Source organism: Falco peregrinus, chromosome 11 (assembly GCF_023634155.1).
Source record: "Falco peregrinus isolate bFalPer1 chromosome 11, bFalPer1.pri, whole genome shotgun sequence".
NCBI classification, from domain to species: domain Eukaryota; kingdom Metazoa; phylum Chordata; class Aves; order Falconiformes; family Falconidae; genus Falco; species Falco peregrinus.
In genome coordinates, this window is record NC_073731.1 from 13,842,174 (window position 1) to 13,869,276 (window position 27,103).

The window sequence follows — 27,103 nt, forward strand, 5'->3', positions numbered from 1 at the left end:
ATAATAATAAAATTCCATTTTTTTTGACCTAAACAAGAGAGTTGTGTCCCCAGTAGCTGGTCTCAATTCATTTGTGCTCCAAAGGCTGTTAAGCCATCAGGTAACCAGCAGCCCAGACCAGGTGCTGGCCAGCATGAGCAGTATCCTGCCTCGGAACTCCGGAATGTCTGAGGCAGCTGTGGCACATATTACCAGCTATATATAACGCGATGGGCTTGCATCTTCACCGTCAGGCATTCGCAAGTCAGAAGACAGCAGTGGGAAAGGAGGAGGTTGTACGCAAATGTCATAACTCAACTGCAATTTGGCACTGAAAAATACTGTAATATTATTGATAAAGCCTAATCAATTTTATTTGAAACAAGAAAAAGGAAGCTTTTCTCCTTCAAAGTTTATACTGATTCATTGCTATCACTTGTTATATTTCTTCCTGTTTTAGCACAACCAGTATCCAACAGGGAAATTCTTTCAAATTAAGTAGTGTGATAAATTAACATCCTATTTGCTATGTTGATATAACTCATTTTATCACTATGGCTATGCAAAGGAAAACCATATTTATCCTACACTAGCTTTGTTTTCTTCTGACAAGGCTATTCATTACCACAAGACATTCCAAGTTCATAAAACTGGATAGCTGACATTTCCAGTATAATATACTTCGTAAGGAGTAACAACTCTCCTAATCAATTTTGTCAATTACTTCAGTGTTTGTCTTAATACAAAATCTCTTTATCCCATACTGAAAGACCAATGTGGAGCTCTTCCTAAAAGTCACATAGATCTGGAGAGTAAGAGACTGTATCATCAGTGTGGAAACACTCAGAATAAGCAAAGTAGCTGGCAATGTAATCCAAACAGACATAGATGGATAATGGATTCTGTGATTGTAGTAAGAGCCAGATCTTTTACAATACAGTGTAAAACCATTATATTTTATGAAGATTATGAGAACAGTTTACGCACGTAAAGCCTTTGCATTTTTAGCTGCAGACTGTAAAACATTTTTTGCTTGGAAAAAAATAAGTATCAGCAAATTCTTCTTTTTGTATTCAAACAGCTGCTTGTAGTGACCAGATGCAGTTTTACTTTTCTAAACCAAACATTTTTAATGACCTGTTGCAAGCTTTCTTAGGATCAGAGGTAAAATTTAAGTAATCATCTTCAGGAGTGAGAAATTTTTTTCTTCGAAATGGATGCTGGCTTTAGGAATTTCTTTTTGGGTGTAAGAAATGACAATTTTGTACTTTGAAAAGTCAGCTAAGGCCAAGATTAATATAGCATCCATTAATTAGTTTGTTGATATCATGAAGGCTTGTCTTGTCATCCCACTGATGAAAGAGGGAATTTGCATCTCAGCAGGTAAACACGTTTGATACTTCCTTAATCTACTGCACAGCGTTTGCTACGGCCAAAAATAAGAGACAAAGTGGAATACAGAGTCAAAACAATTTAGAAAACAGATTGCTAGTTACAAAGGAATATGAATGAAGAATAACTTTTAAAAATAACATATATTCTGGACCGATGTGTTCCATAAACATTTTCTTTGCTAATGGAAGCCTCCAGGGAACAAATACTTATTTCATATGCCTTCCATTCTGCTCAAGTCAGTTTAGATTTCCTCTGTAACTCTGCCTTTTATTTCCTTCTGTTCTCCTTGCCTTGGTTAGATTAGAGAGGTAGGGTGTTAATGGGGTACTTGATGAAGATTGAAGACCTATTTTCTCCCCCCTCGGAGACCAGCCTGATTTGAACAAATTGAGGAGAGTGAAGCAGTCTCTTCTTGTCCTTGGGAAAAGCCTTTTCCATTTCAGTATTTCCAGCTTTCAGACATGGTCCCCTTTGTTCACAGAGAAAAAGAATGAAAAAGTGCCAGCACAAGAAGGTTCTGAATAATTTCATATAACGTCAGCAGGGCTGCAAAAGCTCCCCTTCAATCTCCTTTATGGTTGGTGAGCATGTGAACGCGAGGTGGATCCAGGAGGGGAATGCAGGGAACTAGTGCTTGCAGCTCGAACAGGGTGAGGAACAAGCTGTTGTCCAACAGTCCCCACCTCTGTTGTTGCCACTTCCTTACCACTCTCATCCTTGTGGGTACTGTTTTGTGCTGGACACTCAAAATGCACACAGTGAAAAACCTGGAGAAAACAAAAAACGAAAGTAAAGCAAAACAATTAAATGCTGGCAAAAGTAAGATCAAAGTAAGATGAAGTCTATACGGAAGCATGCAGACCAGATCAGTGCTGAGGTACTTAAATTAGAACGTTTCACCATGAGGTCAAAGACATCTATCCATGGGCCATAAACATTATAAAGTGATACAAGCAGAGCAAGGGAAAGCCTTCAAATCATACCTTTACATATGGCACTAAAAATCAGAAAGACTGTTCCAAAGCGGATAGAGATATTTGCAAATGATTTTTTTCTTTGCCAAGTAGTATCTCCTACATGCTATTGGATGATGACAACAATTATATTGTCTTCAACATATCTCATGATCTAATTACTTCCTCAAAAGACTGAATGCTCATCCACACTAGAAATGGAATTTAAATAATCGCCAATATGATTCTATTTCAAGATTGCCCTCTGCTGTAATAGCAATGGTAGCTCTACAGACAGATCCTGGAGGATGTAGAAAGGCATTCAGTGTCCAAGGAGGCTGCTGCTTCACCAGATGAAACACTCCATTTCAAACAGGGATTATTTTCAGATGTTTCAAACAATACCTGGGACCAGCGTACAGGTGACTGTACCTTAAAGCAAGAGGACCATTTGTTCAGCATTTTTTTCCAATTTATTTTCTACTTTACTTACTCTTACTTCTACTTGTTCTTGAAGTGCCTGGGAGGAGAAGGGGGAGGAACTCTTTAAAATTGTTACAAAACTTTTTTCTATATGATTTCTCATTGCTAGAAAATGCACAGCTCTGCCACATACTAAACAAATAAATCTTTTTTTATACTGATTTAAAATTTGCTATTTTCTCATGCATTGTTGTTTTATAGCTAAAGCTTGATGATGAATAAAACCTGATTTTTAAAATTATTGTTTTAACTTAATTTTGTGTGCTTTTATGACATCTTCTATCGTGCTTTTTGCAAGCATATCATGCCTTTAAGGCTCTTCTCACAAAGAAAGGTAATCTCTTACAATCTTAACTGCCCTTTCCCAGACCCTTTCATGTTAATGTGGGCAAAATTAAACACCATAAACAAGACACAGGTATACTACATACTCATACAAGACTACAAAATATTATATTTTCTATCCTTTCTTAACACAACCAAAAATCTTATTATCCTTTTTGACCACCTCTGCTCAAGTGCACACTGAGCAAATGTCTGCAATGACATGTCTGCAATAGCCCCTGGGTCTTTTCTGAGGCAGCAGATAGTTAATTTGAATTCTGACAGCATACATGAAACTAATAAAAAAAAATATTCACAGTCACTGGGTTTTTTTATCCCTATTATATTTTCTTGTGCCTCCCAGTGTAAGGATTCTTGCCAGTTTTTATACAGATACACAGCAACGCATGTTTGTATTTCTATAGATATACACATGCTCACATAAAGATTTATTGCTATGCCTTTATATATACACATATGAACAGATTACAAATCTAAACCCTTACCCACACGTACACGCAGTACACAAAATGTTTTTTCTCTGCATTTCTTCTGGTGAATTTTTTTCTAAAGCTGAACTAATTTCTACTGTGGCATGAATTCTCTCCATCTGTTACAGTTCTTGAGAAGCCAATTTCTGGCATTGAGCTACGCTTCTTGAGAAGCCCTTTTTATACTCATCCTGCTCCCATGTTTTTAAAGTAACAGCTATTGTCATTTTTCCAGTTGTACTTATCAGCATCAGGATTTGCAGAAAAAAAAGATTCTCTCATCAGTGCACCTCTAGACGCTGCTTTCCTTGAAAGGCAGCACAGTCTAATGAACGGGATACAGGTCTTCAAAGTAGAAGATTCTATATTTCTACTGTATCCCAGGGATAGTGTTTCTCATTTAAAACTTCGCATAGTGATGCATGCTTTTTTAAAATATAGTATGGATACTACTGAAATTTAGCTAATACTAGTCTATAAAGTGTGAAGTGTCTGATTCTAGAATTGTAACTTTCATTTTCACAGATTTTTTCACACTAAATTCTTAATGCTCACTCAGCGCCTGGCACATCAACAAGCCTGCATTTACGACATTGTTTTCAGTTACTCTGCCACTTCAACATATTCAGAATACAGCTTGTGAAAGAAGCAGAGGGCAGAGAAGTACAACTGAGCTCATCTGCTTCATCCAATATGGGAAATATTTAGTATTACTAAATTATGTATTTCTAAAACAAATTATCCTGCACGTGTTTCTCTCAAAAGGCAGAGATGACAATTCAGCATCATCCTCTGATCAACGGCCTGTTATACTTCTCATGGATATTTATAAGAAAGGTCTGATGCACAAAGCAGGAAGGCCAAGTACATATACACTGGTGCAGTAATTTGTAAGATAAAGCTCTCACATTAGCACCAGGTGTCCTTTCCAGGTCAGTAACACTGAAGAGAAATAACAAGATAAAACTTACATAGTCAAAGTATCAGGTAACCTGCCTGACTAATAAATGATGACAAGCACTACGGAAAAATAATTATTTTCTTCATAAAATGTAGGATGTCTGGAAGCTCAAGAAAACAAAAAGTTGCACTTCTATCATGTTCTAGCATACCAAAAAGCATTCAAATGCCAGGTCAAAAAAAATCTGTGAACGTCATGTCTTCCAAAACTTGGAAAACATGGCAAAGGAAAAGATGAGTTTAAAAGAAGAAATCATTCACAAAAATGGATAAATTTTATGGGAGTTTTTGCAGTTCAAAAAATCAACTCTTTCCTTTGGGAAGTATAGATTGTACTTCAAAGTTCAAAGGTACATGTTGGTATAACAAGTAGGGAATATTTCTGTTACATTATGTTAACTATTACAGTAAAATTCCTTGATGAGAATTTGCTGCCATTACCATCTTTTGTTTAAAATGAGAATGATTTGACATAAAATACAACCAGCTGTGGGCAAATAATTCTGGAAACTGCTTGCATTCTTACTGAAGAGACTACCAAGACTCTATACCAAGACTCTATACCAAGACTCCAGAACAAACCAAGACTTTGGTTGCACTGTTATTATTTAAATTGGAAGTATGAAAAATATCTTGGTGCCTTCTTTGGCCAATAAAAATTTAGGGCAAAATGTTACAGACCATCTGTTTAATATATATAAAATGTAATTTAGTAATATGTGCATGCTGATCATGTTCCTCCTTTAAAAGCTATAGGAGCAATAATTAAAAAAAAGTGTTGGGTACAGATTTTAAAGACAAGAGAGGAAAAGACCTAGAACAGCAGCCTGTGTTTATAGTTCCGCTAAGCCATTACATGAATGGCTGTAACCTCAATTTGCACATACTGATCTTCGCTATAGTTACGCAGTGCTTCACATAAGTAACTACACAGGGTATTAAACTGCTTGGAAATAGTATCCAATTCAAAATTAGAATTGTGTTTAAAAGCCTATTACTCTTCAGGGCTTAAAGTTACCTTTAAGAATTAAGAATTGGAGGTAATGTTTCCTGTAGGCTGATTTGCTAAGTTTATGCAATGCACCTCCTTTTTTTAATAAAGGAATGAGAACTTATGCAATGCACCTCCTTTTTTTAATAAAGGAATGAGAACTTACAGACACTGGCATAAGAGCAAACAAGACTGTGTATGGATTAGTAATGGATAAGGCCCTCTTCGTACAAGTACAACAACCCTGGAGGCAGCTTCTGACTCAGATGTATTTCTAAGAACTCACTGATTAAGACTGAACGGTACAACACAAAAGACAATGCTTAGGACAAAAAAAATTGTATTCCCAGTTCAGTTGACTGGTCAGCTTCTTTCCAACTGTCTGCCGAGAACTAATGTTGACATCTGGTGGTTCACGTTTGCAATAATTGCTCTAAAATTGGATGCGAACTACACTATTTGACAATTCTCCCAATGCTTAAGAACCAGCAAACCCATATACTAAGTATGATCGGAAATCCTGACTCCTAGAGTTGACAAACTCCAGTTACCACAAATGTAATAGTGCTACCCAAAGTTCATTGTGAAGTGTGAAAGTACAATGTTTTGTGGTGAACAAGTGTGGGATGCAGACATGCATGCATACACACAGAAGCAGCAGGTTTTGGTGCCTCATAATCTTGTCATATAAGGTCCTAATCTCACAAAGACATATATATTCTTAAATTCATATACGGTATATTGTTTCACTGAAGTAAACTGTAAAATCTGGACTTCATCTGAGACAATACACAGCAATTATGAAAGACAGAAGCACAAGTGAAAAAAAGAGGATGATACTGCGCTTGGTCAGTTAGGGCAAAATGTGGTTTTTTTCCTGTATAAAATGAACTGGAAAAAAAATTCTCTTGTTTGGCCATATTGGTTAACTGATTTACCAGGTATGAAAATTAATTATAACAATCTTTTATAAGTAAGATTTTCTTATGAAGGAGATTTTTCTTACGTTTTATTCGTTAAAAAGATAACATAAAGGTGATAAAACTAAGTAACCAGAGACTATACACATTTCTCTAGTGTACTAAAATGGTATTTTCATCATTCATCACAATAAGCATTAATTTAAAACTAAACCCAATAGGAAACTTGATGGCACTATGGAAAGTTCAAAACCAGAAATATTTTACTGTACTTTGTCTGTAAAAGCCCCAAAATATCCCCCAGACTGGCAACAGTGCTTCAGCTCTATAGGGAAGATGGTAACACAGTTCACAAATACTCAAATAAGAAAAGCATTTGTTCTTATTTTGCTAGATTGCTGGAGCAAAAAACTGAAGCACGTACATTTTAGAAGTCACTATCAATTTCAGTGCAAGATACAAAAACCTGTACTGTTATATATTAATGAAGAATATAGGTTTTCTTAAAAGTTCCTTACCTCATTAGCTGTGTTGTGAGTTCCAACTATCCTGATAAAAGATGCAGGCTGTTTATCAAAAGTGATTGTTTGCCAGGATCTAAAAAAAAAAAAATATCCAGAAAGACATACAATTATTGCACACGGTCACAACAGCTTGCAGTACAAAATACAGACAATCCATTCAAGTGACAGTACATACTATTATCACTTAATAGGGCAAACACAGAAACACCTTTCATCACCTGGATTTCCAGCACTCCTTGTTCATTTTTATTTTTAAGGGCCTTGACTCTGCTTATGTATTTTCATACATATATACATACTACTATAATTTATATGCAGGTATAATATTCATACTATTGCTGAAAGGTAAGAAAATGGTAAAAATCCCCACCTGAATTAAAGTCTAAAATCCTTGACTAATAACTGTATTAGATAAAAGATCAGATAAATAAAAGTAAATGCATCCACCTTTTAACTACTAATGAGAAATCATCACAGCTTGGTTGAAAAAAATTTGGGAACCACCCAAAAACTCAAAGAAAATCCTCTTACTCTAAGTGGAGCAGTGGAGGCAGAAGAGCCAAGCTTTCCTTGTATGGGCCAAAGCCCTTGAGTAAATTACAAATGACATTAAAGCATTTGCAGTCCAGGTTGTGAGGATTTCCCCATCCTGACACAGAGGCAGTGGGGAAAACAGACCACCCTCGCAGAACTGGAGTATACCTTTTTGGGCTAGAGGTGGATTGGGACCACTATAATCTCCCCTCCTCATTCATACTCTTCTGATCTGGCTGAGGTACACCACCTCAAGTAGCTTAACACACAGTAGTAAAAAGATGATTCCTACCATACATTTGTGCTCGCAAAACATGCTAACAGCAAAACAGAAGAAACAAAAAGAATAATAGGAACTAGAGGTTTCAGTTTAATGCTAGTTTTTCACTACGCTAGATTAGTACTTGAACACATTAGAATTTCAATTATTTTATATTCATAAGGCATGAAAGCTAAATCCAGAATTTAACCTTTCAGCAAAACTAGACTCTATCACAGAAGGCTTCAGAAATAAAATGTAATTAAGTATAACTTGATGAACTCAGTACAGAAGAAAAGCACTGGGTAGTTTCCCTGTGCGTTCTGAATACCTTCAGAAGTGTTCATATAAGAAACAAGGGACCAAAGCAAAACTGGAGTCAAACACCAGCTGCCACCAGCAGACGACCCCAAAGCCTGGCAGCACGAACAGCCTGGTCACTGACTGTTTCTCAGGCACTTGAATTTTCCCTTAGCAGGAAAATCTCTTTGTCACAAACATAGCATTTCTGGCTTTAATTTAGTCGACTATTACTTTTATCGCTGCTGTCAGGTTAGATTTGCTTAAAGAAGAGTATGAGCCCAATCAAGACCTAATTTCAAGTAGTTTACTGGCATTACTACGTGAAGTAATGGATGTAATTAGAGCTACACATCATAATAGAAAGGCGCAGCCTGTGTCAGGCCTCAGAGGCACAGCAGTTATCTATCTAATGGCATGGTTTATTTTTATCTCTTATGTGGCTACGTCCTCCTTCTTTTAAAGCTCAGGCTGTTTCTTCAAGCTCTAAATAAAACATAAAATGAGAATGGACTATTTTCTTGAATGTCTCAAGATCTGAAAGACTGTTATGATTTAAACATTTTTTTTCCCTAAACAGAAAAACAGTTCTTCTTGAGTTTCCTTCTCGTATTACTCTAGTATACCAGGCAATCTTCATGGCCAAACGTAACTCGCTACCTTGAAGTAGAGTCCCAAGGATGAGTGGCTGGAACAATCAGACTGCAACGCTACTTCTCCTAACAAAGTATTGCCATAGTTTGCAGTATGCATATGCTTTCCCATTTACATGCCCACGCTTTACACAAAGAGAGTGATGATGTAAAAATCAGATTTCTCTGTTTAGTGGTTTGGAAAATATTCTAAAGCCATTCTAAATAAAAGAGTTAAAAATCCCAAAGAAGCTATTAAGCACAGCCTATGCATTCCTAGCCTCCACGGTAGAGTTCATGTTCTGTGACAAGAAAATAGTTAATTAGGGATCATAGAATAGAATATAAATGAGTCTGTATTTATTTATAGTACTTCTAAGCACTAGTCCAATACAGACTGCAAGAGTTCAGTGCAGATTTTCCAAAGATGGCAGTAAATGCCGTTGTCTGTCATATGAAGTGACAGCAAAGAAGCTGATGCATCTATCTGGTAATGCAGCTGAAGAGGATGACAGATATCTAAGAGAGGCTGAGAAAAAGACCTCTGAAGATCCTTTTGACAGCACACTTCTAGATTAGCTCCTCCAGGAAGCTCCATGGTTTTTGCACTTCCCACAGCATTACAGGTCCTTACTTTCTGCTACAATGTTGTTATTGAGATAGGATTATAATTACCCTCCTAATCATATTAAAACATGATAGAAAATAACAAAAAAAATAATTCTTGTGGATGTGAGACTTGAAGGGAGATAGGGTTTTCAATAAATTTGGTCCTAAGAATATTTACTGTTTTGGTATGTGTCCATTTTATTTCTTTCCCATTGGAAAAAGAAAGTAAAAATTATAGACAACCTGTAGAAGAGTTATTAAAATTCAAGTTATTAAAATTCAAGAATATTGTCATTAGGGAATTAATACTTGATGGGATAATGAGAAAATTAGGTGTCTCAGTTTATTTCCTTAGCAAAAAGGAAAAAACAAAATAGAAAATAACTCAAATGTATTTGGAAAAAAGCCACTTTTGAAATAAGCAAGGCAAACCTTCACTAGAAAGTTGCACTGATTCTGACTGTAACAGTACATTTGAGAACACAGGTACATACAAAGCAATACCCTCCAGTACAGAGATAATCATGCAAAGAGATCATTTATGCAGTGTAACTATACCCACGTGGGAAGAGAGATTACTGACAAAACATTATCAAGGCATATCTGCCCTCTTTTTGCATTTTTTGCTGATATAACAAATTCAGTAAGACTTCTATTTATGTATCAAGCCATAACAATTTCAGTGGCGTTCCTTGATTAAATTAAAGACATCATAGGTAAGCCTTAGGTTTCCTTTTAATCTTCTTGTTTTATTACTAGTTATCTCTTCTGATATTATTTTCGGTCTCCCTGTAGAAATTTTATTTTGCAAATTATTTTGTAGTCATGCCATGCGTATGTGCTTATTTTATACCTTCCTCAAAAGAGCTAGTCTTTGTATCCTCAAAATCGCTTGGGAGAGTCTTTACAAAAATTTCCTCCAAACTTTATACAGTCTTCTATTGATTAATACATAAGTCACTGTATTCCAGGAACAGTAGCATCAAAAAATATCATAAGCACCTCATTTTTGGTCTGGGATTCTTCTGTGTAGTAGATGCTACTTCTTCTGTGTAGTAGATACTACTTCTGTGTAGTAGATGCTATTTCTTCACCTTTACTCCCCATATGCCAAACAAAAAAATCTTTCAAGCTGGTGGCAATACATTCACCTTCTTTCCCTAGGACACAGTCATAAAGAAGCTATCAGAACTTCTCCTGTAAACTGATATTGCTGTCTCTGGACTTTCCACATTTCTGTACTCCATGTTAGTGACCCTATAACAAATAGATATTTCAGGGTTTAGCTTTTTTAAATATTTGGGAAGTGTTGATTTTTTTTCTCTGCTTGCTGGTTTATTCATTTTAGATTTTCTGCTTAATCTGCAGCAGTCCCGGTCATCCCTTTCACAACAGCAATAATCACTACACGTAAGCTGAGGTTTACATCTCTAAGAGACAACTCGGGACTAGCAGCTTACTCTGGTTTATCCCAGGGTCCTCAAGCTGAAATGCAGCACTACAAGTTGTTTGGCTAGCAAAAGTCCCCCGATACCACAGCTCCATTTTCCAAAAGAAATTAGCTTTGTTACAGTCCTACGGTGTTTTATTTAACACTCTACATCTCACCCCAGCCACCCGACTTCTAACTCTCTCGTTCTGCCCAACTCCCCAAAGGAGATGCAGTAATTGATGATTAGCATTCCAAAGCCATGCTTGCATCCTGTAAGCCTGTCATATTTAATTACATTTTAACTATATTCGTCTTCTATAATAGCCTGAACATAATTTAGATAATTATCTTTTGCTCTCTTATTCTCTGACTCTGCCTGTCTCAGAGCTCCTTGCAATGAAAATCACTTTCTTGGCTCAAACATATAAACAGACTCTTGGGCCAAGTGCTTTCATCTCTCCAACAGCTGTCACTGAGAACTCAATGGCTTTGTGCATCCCACAATCTCTTCACCATATTCTATTCAGAGGAAGAGGAAAATCATTAGAAACCGCTCCACTTTCATGTTTCTTCCCGTCCTTTTCTTTTTATTAGGCTATTGCAAGAAGAATGCAAGAAATACTGATGTCCAGCTAAATTATAACAATAGCTTGGTATTGCTTAGGCTCTCTATAGCTCCAAAATAGCAATTCACCTCTTAAAAAATTTAATGGCTTTTCTCAGCATTTAGAATGCTTCTCTACTTATTTCTATGAAGAGCTGCCATCTTTCTAAAGATTTATTAGATATAATAGGATATAAATAGTGACCCTTCCCTGTAATTTCCTTCTTTTCCAGAAAGAACAAATTAAGAAAGAAGTGGAAGCTTATCTTTTATTGAGGTTTTCCAGTGAGCCACTGGCACTACAGAATACTACCACGCTGTGGGATCACCAGCACAGCACTAATAATAGCTGAAACCAAGTTCAGGCCAAAGATGTAAGATGAAAGAGAAAGCTGTTACATGTCACTAACATTCATCAAGCTGTAATAACCACATATTCATATCATGGCTTGCTTTGGGCTAGAGCATGTACATTTTGTGTGTGCGTATTGTGCCTCTTCACTTTCCAAGGTGATATACAACCTCCATCTTTTGTTCCTCAGTCCAAGGAGAAAAGCAAATCAGAGTTGGAAGCAAATGGGGCAAAGAATAACACACCCTGAAAAATGTCAGTTACCAGCAAGTAACCTCCATTTTCCTTTCTAATGCTTGTCCACATATGCCTTGCAAGTGACATAACACTTCTCAGCTTATTTGGCTGTGGACTTTTTCAACTGTGACTACATGTCTTTTTAATGAAATACAGCATTTGTTACGATGGAATAGTGAGGAGAGATTTGTGAAAACAGATGACAGGAAAAGGAAAGAAGATTCATGTTGTCTTTCCATACACATCAGCCTGATGACTGTAGTGATGTAAACAGAGCGAGTAATCACATGTGATGCTGCCAAATCAAAAATTGCATGCACACCTAAAGCAAGCCAACTAAGACTCGAGAAGCACCATAGTATGTTCTGCCTATGTTTTATACCCCTTGCTTTATTATGCATTTTATGAATACCATGCTAACCTCTACTACGGAGTACCTACAAATAAACACAAAAATATGCACTAAAAATGCTGTAACAACTATTGTTACATAGAGGTTTTTTCCTTATAAAATACCAAAAAGTTCTATAGATACCTTATAAATTGCCTATAAAACCATGTTTTCCACCATAACAGTACTAAACAAGAAAGTGAAGTAATACTCCTCTCCTGTTAAAGCTGTAATTTAACTACTGATTCAGAGTCAGATCTATAGAGCACAGAAGTCAAACCGGGTGGCTGGCTCAGCCACCCCCTTTCCAGCCAGCCTCCCAAGCCACTGAGGGGAAGACAAAGCATAAGAAAGAAAATATTGTGAGGAATCAAAGGTCAACAACATTTTGGTTTTTAAATTAAAGTCACATTAAGGTGCAGTTCTACCCCTTGTCTACCTCAACTGAAAACTGAGACCTAAACCTGAGTTTCCATCTATTCTGCTGTCACCACGACAGCACTCTCAAGAGGTGGCCTGTCAAATGTGGTACTTCTAAGGAAGCAAGGCAGGTGCAAGCTAGAAGTAACAGCTTTCTCTCTGCAGCTTCCAGAGGCAGAGACAAAACTCGCCTAACAATGCACCTTGGTTATATTTATGCTATAGTCCATTGATGAGATAGCAAATACACTTTACCCAGTCTAACAGGGAGGAAAAAAACCAAAAAGGACTTGAAGTACTAATGGCAGAGGTAACAACAATGGTTAAGAGAAATATAATAAGAGTCTAGAATAAATATGAGGATAATAAATACAAAAAAATAACCTGTTGCAGCATTTGTTACATAATGGCTTTATATATTGACAATAAAAATATGTATTCCCACTTTTTGGGAAAAATTCCCTCAAAAGTTTTTATTCTAAAAATATTTCCCATAAGGAAAAACATAATTCTGAAAGCATCTGAACAAAATTTGTATTTATTTCTGCCCTGCGATTGGTCCCTCACACCAATCCAAACAAAATATCTGCCCTCTATAAGAACACTTTACTAAACTAATATGAATATTTTATTGCATGTGATTTATTGTAAAAACCAAATATGGGCTTGATAAAGCAGACCTATTAGAATAAAATTTCTGTCATAAAATAGATTTAATGAAGCCTATACCGACTTTCTGACATCTTTATAAAGCTTCTAATGTAAAAGACTCCTTACAGTAACCCCTGCTTTCACAGCTTCAGTGCTGACATTTTTGCTGTTTTAGAAAAAATATTACATAAAGAAAATGTTAAAATATAGCAAATTGAGCAATGGTAACACTGAATGTAGTAATTATTTTTCTAGCTACATGTAATAACCAATTTTCAAAATATATCCACATGCCAATGTAGACAATCAGCAGCATTTTTGTACTGCATAAGCTCATATAATTTAGCTTGCTCACATATTTTTTCAATTTTAACAGTTTGTCTTTCTGTGCTTCCAGAAATACAGTTTATATTTTAAAATCTTTCACAAAATTAAATTACTAGCCATTAGCTGGCAACTGTCTGGCAGAACACCATGAGCCAAATTTCTATGCCACAGCAAGAACTGTGCGTATAGTATCTAGACATACATCATTGGGGGATGGCAGTGGTGATGGATGAAGGCTGTGAACTTGAGTAACTTGACCTAGGAGTTCATCTTACGTATTTTTGTAGGATGGAGAAGACAATCCTAGAAGTTGTACTGCTTTTGGTTTTCTTACTCATTAGCAACAGTTATTGCTCCTGATGTTCACGTAGATAGCAAAGACCTGAGAAGCCATCCAATGCATTGACATATCAGTAACAGAACTAGTGGGTTGCTTTTAACTTTGAAGACTTCTCCACCCACCCCAGTCTTACAAGAGGTTGTAAGCTATTTTTATTGTGTAACTTTTCATACCAATAGAATAGTTGATTAAGAGCAAATATATAAACAATATTTTTAAAGATATGAGACAAAATCATGCTCTCAATTAATCAGTTCCTTTGTAGCATGTAGACTAATACTGTGTTTATGGCACTTCTCTCTTACATTCCCTCGGGTGTGATTTCATGGCCGACTCGTAAAAACTTCACATTTACAGCAACTGCCCTTCTATTACTGTTGATAACATCTAATTGACATGTCAAACCTCCAAGGAATGCAGTAAATTGAACCACAGACTCTAAGAAGAATAAAACAGTGAAAAAAGCAAATCAGCATGTGCCTCCTCATAACAGCAATACAAGCAATACTGAGGTTTGCTAATGGAAGGGAGGAAAACTGTAACCCTTTCTGCTACCACACTGAATTATCTATTAACCTCAAGGTCAGAAAACAAAGCATTGTGACCTCAGACTGAAACTCACCTAGAAAAAAAACAATGAACCCACATTGATGACTGCAGTCATTTTAGACGTGAAACTAAAGTGAACTAAGACAGACACAAATAACAAATACAACTTTTGCTTCTGTTACTGTGTTACAGAACAGAAAAACAATAGCTCCCCTCCCAATAGTTTCTGGTAAACTAGATTTGAGTATTTAATTTTTAACTCTCTACCTTAAAAATTATAGACAAAGAGCTGGGTAAAATTCACAAACATTATTTTAAAAGCAGAGGAAACCTGAGTCATGATGAAAGAACATAAAATAAAGTCAGGAAAACTTGTTTAAGTAGCAACCAAGGTAACAGGAAAAAGGCAGAATGACTTTATAAATATGTAGTTGAAGTGTATGAAATCCATTAAGAAAGAAAATTGGTTTACAGGGACACAGGAAAAATGACAAAATGAAATGAGGTAACATGATGTTCGCTACTAGTATAAAGAAAAAAAATCCTTACTGTGGGAACTCAGTGTGATAGAAGAGCAAAGAGCAGAATGGAAGCACCATCCCTTCAAGTATATGAAACAAACTGATGGAGCATTATTCTAAAAAAATATACCACATAGTGCAGAAATCCCCAAAGGATGAACCTAAAGATATAATAATTCTTCCATTTTGTGATTTATGGATATAATCTGTCCTGGTAAAAACATTACTGTGAATAAATCAATGGCTTAATACTGCATATATCTCAACTCAGGATATTTGTAACACTAAAGACCATACCCGTTTTGGTCAGCATAAGCACATGCGTACTTTTCAGAGTTTTAACAAAACTAGATCCTGAACATCAACAATCTAATTAGGGCAAACCTCCAGATTTGTTGTGTTACCATCTGACTGGCCTCCTGACTGTACAAGGTGTCAACAGATGCTATATTTAATGGCTTTAACTGCAAGAAAGGGCTACAGAAAATAGTTTCACAGGACACATCTATCATTCGGATAACTTTTTTGTAGTAATATTTATTTATAAAGGTGCTGAGGGTATGCATGCGGGTATGTGCATGCATGCACATTTTCAGATGAGAGAATATTACAACTCAGTGAAGGCAATCCAATGTACTGCCAGAACACAGAAGCAGTAACCCACATTGTTGAGTCCTTACCCAGAAGCTGCAAATCTGCTCCTGTGCTGATTGGAAAAAAGAAACCCCAAAATTTCACTTAACAGGATGCAAGAGGCAATTAGTATGCCCCTCCTAGTAAGGAAATTAGGATTTCTGTTACACTCAGTGAAGGTGGCAGTAGTTGGAGAAGACCTCTTAAGAGGACAAGATCCATCAGAATTGCTTGTAGGTCAAACTGGGACCTAAATGTTTAGGGGAGGAATATTTAAGTACTCCAAGCCTGTATGAGCAATCAAACACAGAAGGAGGACGATAGAGTTTACAAATATCTGAGAGGGGCAAGACACACTAAGGTAAAGCGGAACAACAGAATAAAGTTACAAGAGGAATAAACCTACTATGAGCAAGTTTTCTTAGACTGTCAAAGAGCTTCTACGTGGCAAATAACAGAAGGTCGAACAGGCTGTATATTAAGTGGGGCTGACCACTGTAAACAATGGTGTTGTAAGACAGAGCAACAGCCAAGATTCCAACTACAACTTGTAAGAGAAAATTAATGTTTACTCATAAAGCAAACTTTAATTCTGGCAAGACATTATTTATAAGGTTTAAAAGACACAGTTATTATTTCCCATCATCTTCACATTTAACCTGCATCTCCAAAGTAGAGTTTATGTACTGATAAAATATGCAATACGTAACTCTCCATCTTACTGATAAATAATATGAAAATACATTTCCTGAAAACCCCTCCCGCGTCTAGCACCTGCAGTAGAAGCAGCGGTTATCCATAAAGAGTGAGAACTAGCTTATACTTAGAATGTAATCTCTTGTAATAAGAACAACTTAAAATTTTGCTGTTTTATCACAGAAGCTTTAGAAAATCATCTGGCAAAAATCAAAAAGGCAAAGTCATTGGGAAGTGTAATTTCTACTGAAACATCAATGTAATAATAAATAATAATTACAAAATAATTATAATAATGAATAATAATGCTTCATGAAAGGAAATAAATGTTTGCTTTGGTTTTTATTTTAAGTAGAAGACTATGCAACAGATATTTCATACACACTTGATTACCACTATTTAAAAAGAAGTATTTTTCTAGATGATACATTATAAAGTAATGATACGTATATCTATCTATATCATTAGCTTGACAGTCTTTACTGTCCTCCAAAGAGATATTAAAGTCCTCAAAGGCATGGGAGAAAAATACAATGTCTAAAAGAAGCAGGTACTGATACTATGGGTGATACTTGGTATTGCTTCTTTTCTCTGAGGCAAAACAGAGCTAATATTTGAATTGATGTAGTATGATGTTTTGTTCACTCTCCTCACAGTAACATGCATGAAGAGGAGCTGAGAGCGCGCCAGCCGCATGGCAAAACGGAGGAAACCAAAACTTCAATGTGTATGGCGCATGCAGAGCTGCAGTGAAGCAAGTGTACGCCAAAACATTCAAGGGAGACTAAAACACTGCAGTTCCCAACTCCGTGCTACTCTGTTCAAGGCTTGTTCAAAAGATCTGTGCATATTTGTGGCTGAAAAGTGAGAATCACTGTTAAGAAACATGACTTAAAAGAAGCTAGATCTTTCTTCAATCAAACTAGACTCGGCTAAAATAAAAGCTGGCAAATGAAATGTTAGATGCAGAGCTTCCACACTTCTGAGAGGCGGTTAATGCTCTGAAATGGAATACAACTCTGGTTTCTCTCTGTGAAATCTTAATTCTTCGTGGTGGGTCTTAATTCTTAATAAGGTGCGCCTGTGAAGCTAGAGCCTTTTTCTTCTTTTGCCTTATTATAATCTTTCAGAATGTGAGCACATAAACACAAGGAAAAATATGTATTTCAATGCCTCTATCGTTCAGGGCTTTTAAGCTCAATAATTACACAAAATGACCCTTTAAATCTGTCTGACTTGCTCCAGTAGGCATTACTAGTAGCATAATGAACAGATTAATGAGAACCCTCAGTTTGTTTTTGTGAAGTGAGACTTGAAATTGAGCTTAACAACGTAGCAATTTCCCAGACATCTTGCCTGAATATATTTCATCTTTGTAGTGTACGAAGGTGGCTACAGTGAGTTCGGCAACTCTGGAGGAGGCATTAGGATTCCACAGAGTTGCTGTGAAATTTGTTTCATGTAAAATACGATGAACCATGGTTGAAATATATTGTTTGACAGACGAGGTACAAAACCAGTTTTGCTGTGAAATTAACTTCATGTAAAATAGGATGAAGTGTGGTCAAAATACTCTGACATTGCAGGTACAAGCGCAGTTTCTTTTATCCTGTTCCGCCCCACCACCTGGGAGCTCAGGCATGAGACAGAATTAAGGATTATACAAAAATTAGGAAAAAAATGTTATTTTCTTTTTCTCGGTATGACAGGACAGTAGGTGCATATAGTACTGATGGGAAGTGATGTGAGCATACAGTCAGCTGGAAAGGCAAGAGAGCTGAGAAATGTTCAAGATGTTTTGTTATGAGAGAAAACAGTCCTGTGAAAGTGGTTAAGAAGAAGAATGATGGATGAAAATGGTTGTGAGGGAATTTAGAGATGGGATCATGGAGTGAAGTGAAGAAACTTGAGGAGGACAGGAGGAAAAAGCTGCTATGTTTGTGGCTAAGTATAAGAAATAACAAATATGAGTAGGTAACATGCCATGTGCAGTTACAAGGAAAGGTATTCACACACTTCAAATATTATCTCTATAGCAAAAGAAATAATCACATCATGATAGAGATTAGCCTGCTTTCACGGAAGTATAGCCAGAAAAAAAATCCAAAATTGAATTTGTCACTAACATTGCGTAAAACAGAAATATTTTTTCACTTGAAATCCTTAGACAACATGTAAGCCAGTTTTCTGTACATCAGAATTGTTAAGACCATGACCTAGATCTCTCCAGGTGCTCTTTACCTGGGATTTTTTATCAAAGGAAAAACAGCAGTGCCTGAAAACTAGAAACGCATATAGTACTTTCTAGGACAGAAATATGAAACACTGGACAAGAGCACTAAATCTCAATGTTGAAAATAATTCTTGAAAAAAAGATCAGTCAGAAGACAGCTAATAAATCTTGCATTCATATCCCAAAGGGCTTTTCATGTGAAAGTACTAATTACATTAATATAAAAACTATAGAAAAAAATTGAGGGGAATTGAGCTGAGAGTTTAGGATTTCAAATAGCTATTATATAATAAAAAGATAATAAGCAATGGAAACATTAAATGAAGTTTGTAAGTTCTTAAACATTTATCATAACAGCAGTATACACTGAATAACAAACTGAGTACAGCAGGGAGAAAAAACCCACAAAATATGTTATAAACTTTCTGAAAATGAAGTCATGCCCTTCACAGGAAAATCATAAAACTGTCCCAAACCAGCCATATAGACAGCTGATAACAACTACCTTAGAACTGCCCATCAATAAACAATATTCACTGTCTCCCAAATTCTATCAGAGTATTAGAACCTTTTTTCCTGCTGGGGAATTGGACATGATATGTCTGCTGCCAATGGATTAGATTCATTTCACAATAACTACACAAGAGAACTTTAAAGAACAGTACTGAGTTGATAACAGTCGTGATAGCCTGTTTCATATTTGTCTTTGCAGGGCTTATTTTATTAAAAGTGTCATTAACTCTGAGGTCTGACTCCTACTGGCCTTTGGTATCTTCAGTTTTTCATCTGACTTTCAGCCTCTTTGTCAGCAAATTCTTCTAACAAGTGCAGGTCTCTACTGTTCAACACTAATACATTCAAGCCCACTTATCATAAATGTTTTAAAAAATAGAATAGAACATGACTGTTTTTCATTACTGTCATACTGTGTAGAGAAAAACAGCTTATTGTGGAAAAGAAAAAAAAAATACCCTCCATAGAGCATTTGAAAATTGACAATTACACAACCAGTATGCATTAATTGGCTCTCACTTAAGGAAGGTACACAAGCTTTGCCTGTGAAGATAACAGACATCCAGTTTCTGTCTTCAGCCTTTCAAAACTGGGAGAAGGTTAGAAGTAGCCTGGCAGTTTCTGGCTTTGAGCCCTAAATTATTAATTTACACAAAATATTACATTAAAAATACCATTAAAACAACCCAAAGCAGCACATTGTCATTTTAAAGGGGAAGCTCATGCTTCAGTAGGCTGCCAAACCCAATATATGTTATTTAAACATAATTTAATTTTCTGTCTCATTGTTTTGTTTGCCACTTACTGATCATGAAAGGTGTCTGTTGAGGTCTGTGTTTGCTACCTTCACGGTTCGTTCTACCCCTTGTGCCAGAAATTCAGCAAGATGATTTGGAGACCTCACAAGCCACTTGCGACACAGCACACTAATGACTTTCACAAAGGACTGTAACTCCACGGAAAAACTGGGTAGACAGAAAGGCAGGCAGCAAACAGCAAAGGAAACAGCTCTTACCCACACGTCTTCAAAGACAGGGAGGTGAATAGAGAATATTACTAGCAAAGTAAATTTTCTCATTGCAGGTATTCTGTCTCCTCAAATGTGGGCCCCTGTGAAATTCTCCCATGTTCTAACTCTATCCACGTTCATTTGCTACTGCAGCGTATCCAGAAAAGCCAGTGAGTTATTTTTCTGGAGTCTACCGCAGTATAGTAAACACACAACTAATGCCAAAAAGGGTAAACCTGGGATTTTGAAACCTTACTAACCACTTAGACTCTACTCACATCTCCAAAGTTTGTAAGAGAAACAGATGTAGCATGGAGTAAGCTTTTTGGAAAAAAAATATCAGTATTTTAGCCTGACACAAATACATGCATAATGCCTCCTAGCTGACTGTTGCTCTGAGGTACTCGTCAAACCGGCAATCACAGTCCCATACAAGGACACACCTGCTTCTCATTTTCTGTAAACAAACACACATAAGCCTATGTGAGGACAATTTTTATACCAATGCAGGTGTAGTTCTTTTTGGGCTGGGATGTCAAGTATCCATCAAAAAAATTAGGATTTGGCTGACACAAAAAATAGTTGCAAAATTTGACCACATTAGCAAAAGATTTGTTTTGTTTCCTCCAGGCGAAAGAGAGCTGCGGCATTCGTAAACATACAGAGAACAAAATGATGAGGGTACTGTTGCTTCCAGCCCATTAATGCTGTAGTCTGGTAAGGCAAATTGCTGAACGCAGGAATCTTTAACTGCCTGCCTAAACCTGATGATGAGTCAAACCCAGGCACAGTGCATGCGTTCGATTCTTGCCTTTCCTTGGGGAGCGCCTGAATCACTTGACTAAAAGGCATTCAGAGGCAGATTTCTCTGCTGGAGCTTTGCTGTTTGCATAAAATACCAATGTAATCATGGTAAGAGGAAGGACAGAGACAGAAAAAAAATAAGAAAAAAAATATCTATTGCATCCAGCAGGAGTATCTTTACCATTCACTATGACAGTAAACCAGACAAACTGTACCATCTCTGCCTCACTACAACATCTGTTAATTTTGGTTAAAATCCAACTTTTCAACTCCTCTGGTTGTTGTTCTTGTTAAAATTACATAAAGTGAAAATAACTTGTTTGTTTTCATGGCAGAAAATTCCATGTTTCCAATATGTTTTGAGATGATTTGGGTTTTTTTAAACTTACAGAAACTAAATCAAAACCTGTTCCTATCAGTGAGTGGTTCAATATTTTCTTCTTCATCAAGATGTCCCTGTCACTATATCACAACCTCACCCAACAATTCTAAGTGAGGGCCTTCATTCACTGCATGAGTCACTGAATATCTCTTCCGTTCTACATCCAACTATCTTGAGCGCTATCAGTATGACTTTTTAGGTCATAGAACCATGTTTTAGTATTTTTCAGCAAAATAAAACCGGCCCAGTTCTGACTGTATGCAGCTATGATCCTCTGTACTTTACAGACCTGTCCTAACAGTTGCAACATTTGGCAGTTACATTTTATATATATATATTTACATTTATATATATAGTACATATTTTTCTAAATGACACATACACCTATTTATACAGTATTTAGACTTATCAACCTGCCATCACAATCAAAGTAGTTTTTGAGTTGAAGTCATTTCAGCATTGCTGCAAATCCTACTTGAAAAGAAAATCAAATATATTTAAAGGGTTTTCTGTGGTGGTGTGACTAAAATAAAAAGTCAAATTTGCTGATTTTAAAGAGAAAGAAACTCAAACTGAACATGAAAAAGTGCTGTCAAATGCAAAGAAATCACCTGAAAATTGAGGGGGAAAAGGTGTGTGGATCCACAAACCTTTCCACTTATCTCAGTTACAGATGACACAGTATTTAAATGTAACTACAGAGGATAGAAAACTTTTGAAGAGACTAAGATTTTTTCAAATTGGTGCTTTTCCTTTACAATTTTCTACTTGTTAAATTGAATTGTACTGAAATCAAATGAGCTTTTGCAATTGTAAGCTTCAGAACCAGGTCTTTGTATTTGTTTTGACTTACAGACAGTGCTAGAACACTGAGTTTGGAGACCTCAGGATTAAAGGCTAGCATTTTGCCAGCTGGATGCATGTCTCTCAGAGCAGGAAGTTAGGCAAAATGCAATTCTCTAATCTGTGTAAAAATAGTTCCTGCAGCCACAGCTTTGAGAACTTCCAGAGCACCCAGGTTTTGAATCAAGATCTTGAAGTATACCATGAGAAAGCAGCTATCTTTATTTCAGGATGCACGTACAGTTGTCCAAGGTTAAGGCTTTTAAAAAAAAAAAAGAAGTGTAGTTTGAACGTGGTGAGTGGATACCTGAACTGGGCAGTCAACCAGCAATTCCATCTGCCCTGCGCATACTTAAGCAAGGGCTCCTTCTGACTCTCATATGCTATTAGTATCAAAATGTACCAGCAAAAAGTGTAAAGAAATGCTGATTCTATGTCTGTCTGTCTTTCTCCCCCTGGCCCTCTCTCTCCCCCCTCTCTGTTTCAGCTTTTTAGTGCTCCCAGTGCTGGAGGCAGACAAATAGATGCATTTTATCTATTACATTGAGATGCCTTTAAGAATGATAAAGTCTCCTCTACTCTTTCGCCAGACCTGCAGGCAGAACCCAAGTTTTCTGCTCATCAATACCCTGCCCTTTACAGACAGTGGAAGGACATGTCAAGATCTCCTTCAGCAACATGTCTAGACCGCATTGTAACATGTTTGAATTGCACTATTTGTTAAAGGATGGAATATAAACTTCAGAAAAATCTCTGTCAGCAGTGCTGCTAGAAAGGACTGAATAAATCTCTTGCTTGATGTGACAAATTAAGATGGATCTCTAAATTTGTAAAATCAATTTTGTTTTGGTTATCACAAATACAGGATGGGTGGGGGCTGTCCCCATATGAGCTGATGACTTCAATTTTGTCCCAGAAAAGAAAGGAAAGCATTATCAGGGGAAACTGACTTGAGGAAAAGGAGGGAAATAATATTTTTCTGAGTCTGAGTTTCCCTGGGGATCCGCCAGGAGATCATATCTTATCAACATTCACTGAATGCTGAGCATACCTGGCTTCTGGATATGTAACATAAATTTGCAGACTGTCCTTTCAGTCCCATAACAAGTATCCAGGTCATTCTTAACTTGGAATTAGAACTATCAAATGGTTTAAGAAGGCTATCAACACTGGATCGTTCCTCCATACTAAAAGAATGGGTTTTATCAGCAGATCCAATAATTGCAGAAAAGGCAACAGCACTATACATGTGGACAGTATTCATGCTGGATTTCTCTTCATTTAAGTATACAAATGAAAATGAGACAATTTTTCTCTTTTTTATCTCTTTTTAAGAAGTCTTTTTTTTCTATGACATGGTCTTGTTCAGAAGCAGAATGCTCAGTGCATATAAGTCAGGTACTCTGCTTTTGAACAGAGGCAAGGTCAAGCTCAGGTAACTTTGATACTATGGTTTGGTCCCTTATCCTCACTCTCCCTACCTCCTTCAAATATCATACAACACAATTATATGCTCTGATAAGAGAGAGAGGCATTTGATTAAGAAAATCCTTCACCAAGCATGCTCTCTTTTCTCTCCTACCATGTTTTTCAAGGTGGGGTGATTTGACACCAAGGTCACTAACTATGTGAACTCTGGAGAAACATTTCAGTGATCACAAAACCAAGGGTATGGCAGGCAGACTGTTTCTGAGAATGTACAATCAATCAGATTGTTTGAAGATCCAGTACTGATGTGGATCTTCGGAACTTGATTCTTGTTTCAAAGTCTAGATATTTATCCACACTAGAAGCCGTTACCTCCTAAAGCTGTATTTACAAGGGTCTAGAGTTAGTAACCTACAGATTATGTAATGAATCGTTCTTTCACAGTCAGAAAGGCACCTATGTAAGTACTGAACAAAAGAATAAAAAAACCCCAAGTTTCCAGTTCTGACTTTATGCAAATAAATGGAAAAAAATAAACTTACTTGCAGGAAATTTTTGTGCGATCGGCCACCATAGTCCACTGTTGCTGATTCGTTGAAACCTCAATGTAGTAGCTGTAGCTCCGATCATCACAGTCCCAAAGTAGCAACCTGTGTATGAAGAAGTTGTTTTGTGATAAGTGAAATAAATATTAAACCAAGCTGCTTAATTTTTCCAGTCCTTTATTTCCTTCCCTTACTCCTTTATAAATACAGCTGGAATGTGCCTCTAACATTGAACAAGGTCTTTACTGTTTCTGTCATCTCAGACATGAGTGTCTCTATTCTTATTATCCTAAGGCCAGTAATAAACTCACAGAATTACAATAACCATCTTACTAACATTAATCTATTATATTAATCCAATTATTTTTAATTTATTTGAAAGTCAATAAATAACAAATTTATTTGGCATGTTGCATTGCCTGCTTTAAACCTGAATCAAAGATCTGTTAGGAAAGTTCAGTTTAAGAGGAGACAGAAAAAAGATTCCAGTGACTAAAAAGATTATGCTGTGTTCTTAACTGTATTCTCTTTTTTTTTTTCTATATATATCAAAAATATACCCCCCCAAAAAAAACCCGTAAGAAAATGGGAATTCCCAGTCCTGGTTCATCATAATGAGGCGAAAAGGCAATGAACTGTTGATCAAATTGCAAAAAAGGAGAAAAAAAAAAAAAAAGGAAGAAAATAGAGGTCTCAAGGACTCATTCCATACTCATCCTAACAAATGTGCAGCTCTTCAGGAAGGGCACTAAAGGACATATTGAACAGCCTTCAATTTCCATACTTGTTTCACAGAGGAGAAGATCTAAAGCATCAGGGATGTGATTTAAGTGCACCATTCTCAAAAAACACATCTGGAAAATGCTATATCTTCTCTACTACATCTCTTTATATGGGGATTATCTCCCTGTTGTAAGAGATATTTGAAACCTCAACATCATTCCTCAATTTAATTTTATTTCTAAGGATACAAATTAAAGCAAAACCAAGAACCTTGCCTCTCCTCTCCTCTCCCCCTCAGTGGATGAGATCGAGATATGTGTATGTAAGAAAGATATCTAGCACAGAATGCCTTTAGCAAAACCATGAAAAATTATATCCTGCATGTTTGCAAACCAATACGGAACATCCTTTTTTCCAATGAAAGATCCACAAATGCGAAGAGGGTATTTACACAACTTAACAGGCCAATGGACTGGCCATAACAGAGGCAGACACATCTGCAATTTCTTCTTAAAAAGCAGTTAAATGTTGTTCATATGTTGAGGAATAGATGTGTTTTGGCCTATATTTTACTTAAAACATTTGGCTGGTGTCTTTCCACTGATTAGCTGGTACAGAGTTTAGAAAACCTAACTGCTGTTCTTACTATTCTCATGTAAACTCAATGGCAAATGTGATACCAAAACCCAAATTTCAAAACTCTTTTCTATTTGAGTTAGAAGTGACTGGAGGCAAAACCAGCATGCTGCATTTGCCATTCTCTGAAACAATGCTCTCTCATCCACCTACCCAAAGTTTTTGAATTGCAGTATGCTAAGTGAGCAAACCACATTATGTCTGTCACGGAAAACTATTTTTTTCTGATTTTGTTTTTCTTAAATTTCTTACTCTCTGAACCCTTACTCAATACATCAATGGAAAATAAAGACTCTACTGCAATATATTGGCTGTTAACAACTGCTGCTGTCTCTTGATCCTCAGATTCATGTCAAAGTTAGCTAACACTTACTAGAATTACTGCTTAAATCTGACCGTGTGTTACAGAAGCAAATGAACCTGCTGTAGTCAACCCAAGTACAGCTAGCTATCCAAAATAGCTGTAACTGGAATGATGTGATGACCTAAATGAGAATAGCTACAGCCACATGCACAGAGAAGTGCGAAAGCCAAGTAATAGAGCTAACCAGGGTTCCTTCTCTGGCTATGAGGAAGAACTTCCACAGATCAGCATGTTTCAAAGTGCAATAGATAAGGAAACATTGATTGTCAATGAAAATAGCAGAGATACACATAGAAAGAAAAGGAAGTTGTGCCACACTACAGACTTTCCCAGACATGGAGTTTCAAGCTGTCTCTCTTCAATTGCCTTTCAGAAGAGCATCCAAATTTTGTATTATAAATCCCTTTCTTCCAGTTGAGAGTCTTTCTTGCTTTCAACTGCTACCTCTTCTGGGAGGAATATAACTGCAAAAATTATTGCTCACTCTTAACATTTAAAAAACCAACACTGCTAGAGGGAGGCAATAACCTAGCCAGTTGCTGAATGCACAATCCTTCCTCTTTAGAGAGAGGTGCTGCCACAAGCAAATGTTGGACCGTCTTTAGAATCTGGTTATTAAGAACACGTGTGTCTGCATCTTTGCCCCAAAAGCCAGTGCCATCACCTTCTTTTCAAAATAATCCAGTTTAGCTTTTTTTGTTTTAGGTTTCGGAATCCCAGCATTCACAGTGGAATAAGGTCTACTGGACAAACATTTAAAATAAACTCCCTAGATGCTCTCAATCGAATCCAGCTCATTAATATTAAAAAACCAAAAAGCTAACAAAAATAGCTTTAAGAAGCTAAAATAAAACACTTTTAACAGAAGCCTTTTAGCATATATTAATACTGTCTTCTTGCAAATTATAAAAATTCATAGGGATGACGGAGTAAAAAATAAAAATAATTCCTGGTGGCATCATGAAAGACTTAACACCCCCCCATCCCAAAACAAAGCCACCCCAACTTCCACCACTCTTCCCCTGCTTCATCAGATCCTCCCCATTCTGCTTTTCTATAGCTCGAAGGTCTCCAAATATGGAAGAGACTGAATGAAGCACATATTTTGTTTGAAAA

General features: G+C 36.6%; 1 protein-coding gene across 1 annotated transcript in view; it reads right to left on the minus strand.

The window, feature by feature from the left end:
• Positions 1-328: 328 nt before the first annotated feature.
• BTBD9 (BTB domain containing 9) overlaps positions 329-27,103 on the minus strand; it is a 118,513-nt gene continuing 91,738 nt past the window's right edge. The window contains exons 10-12 of the mRNA XM_055815914.1: positions 24,262-24,369; positions 7,015-7,093; positions 329-2,141 (exon numbers count right to left, since the gene is read on the minus strand). Coding sequence (XP_055671889.1) covers positions 1,947-2,141; positions 7,015-7,093; positions 24,262-24,369 — 382 coding nt within the window. The 3' untranslated portion in view covers positions 329-1,946. The remainder of the gene's footprint in view (positions 2,142-7,014; positions 7,094-24,261; positions 24,370-27,103) is intronic.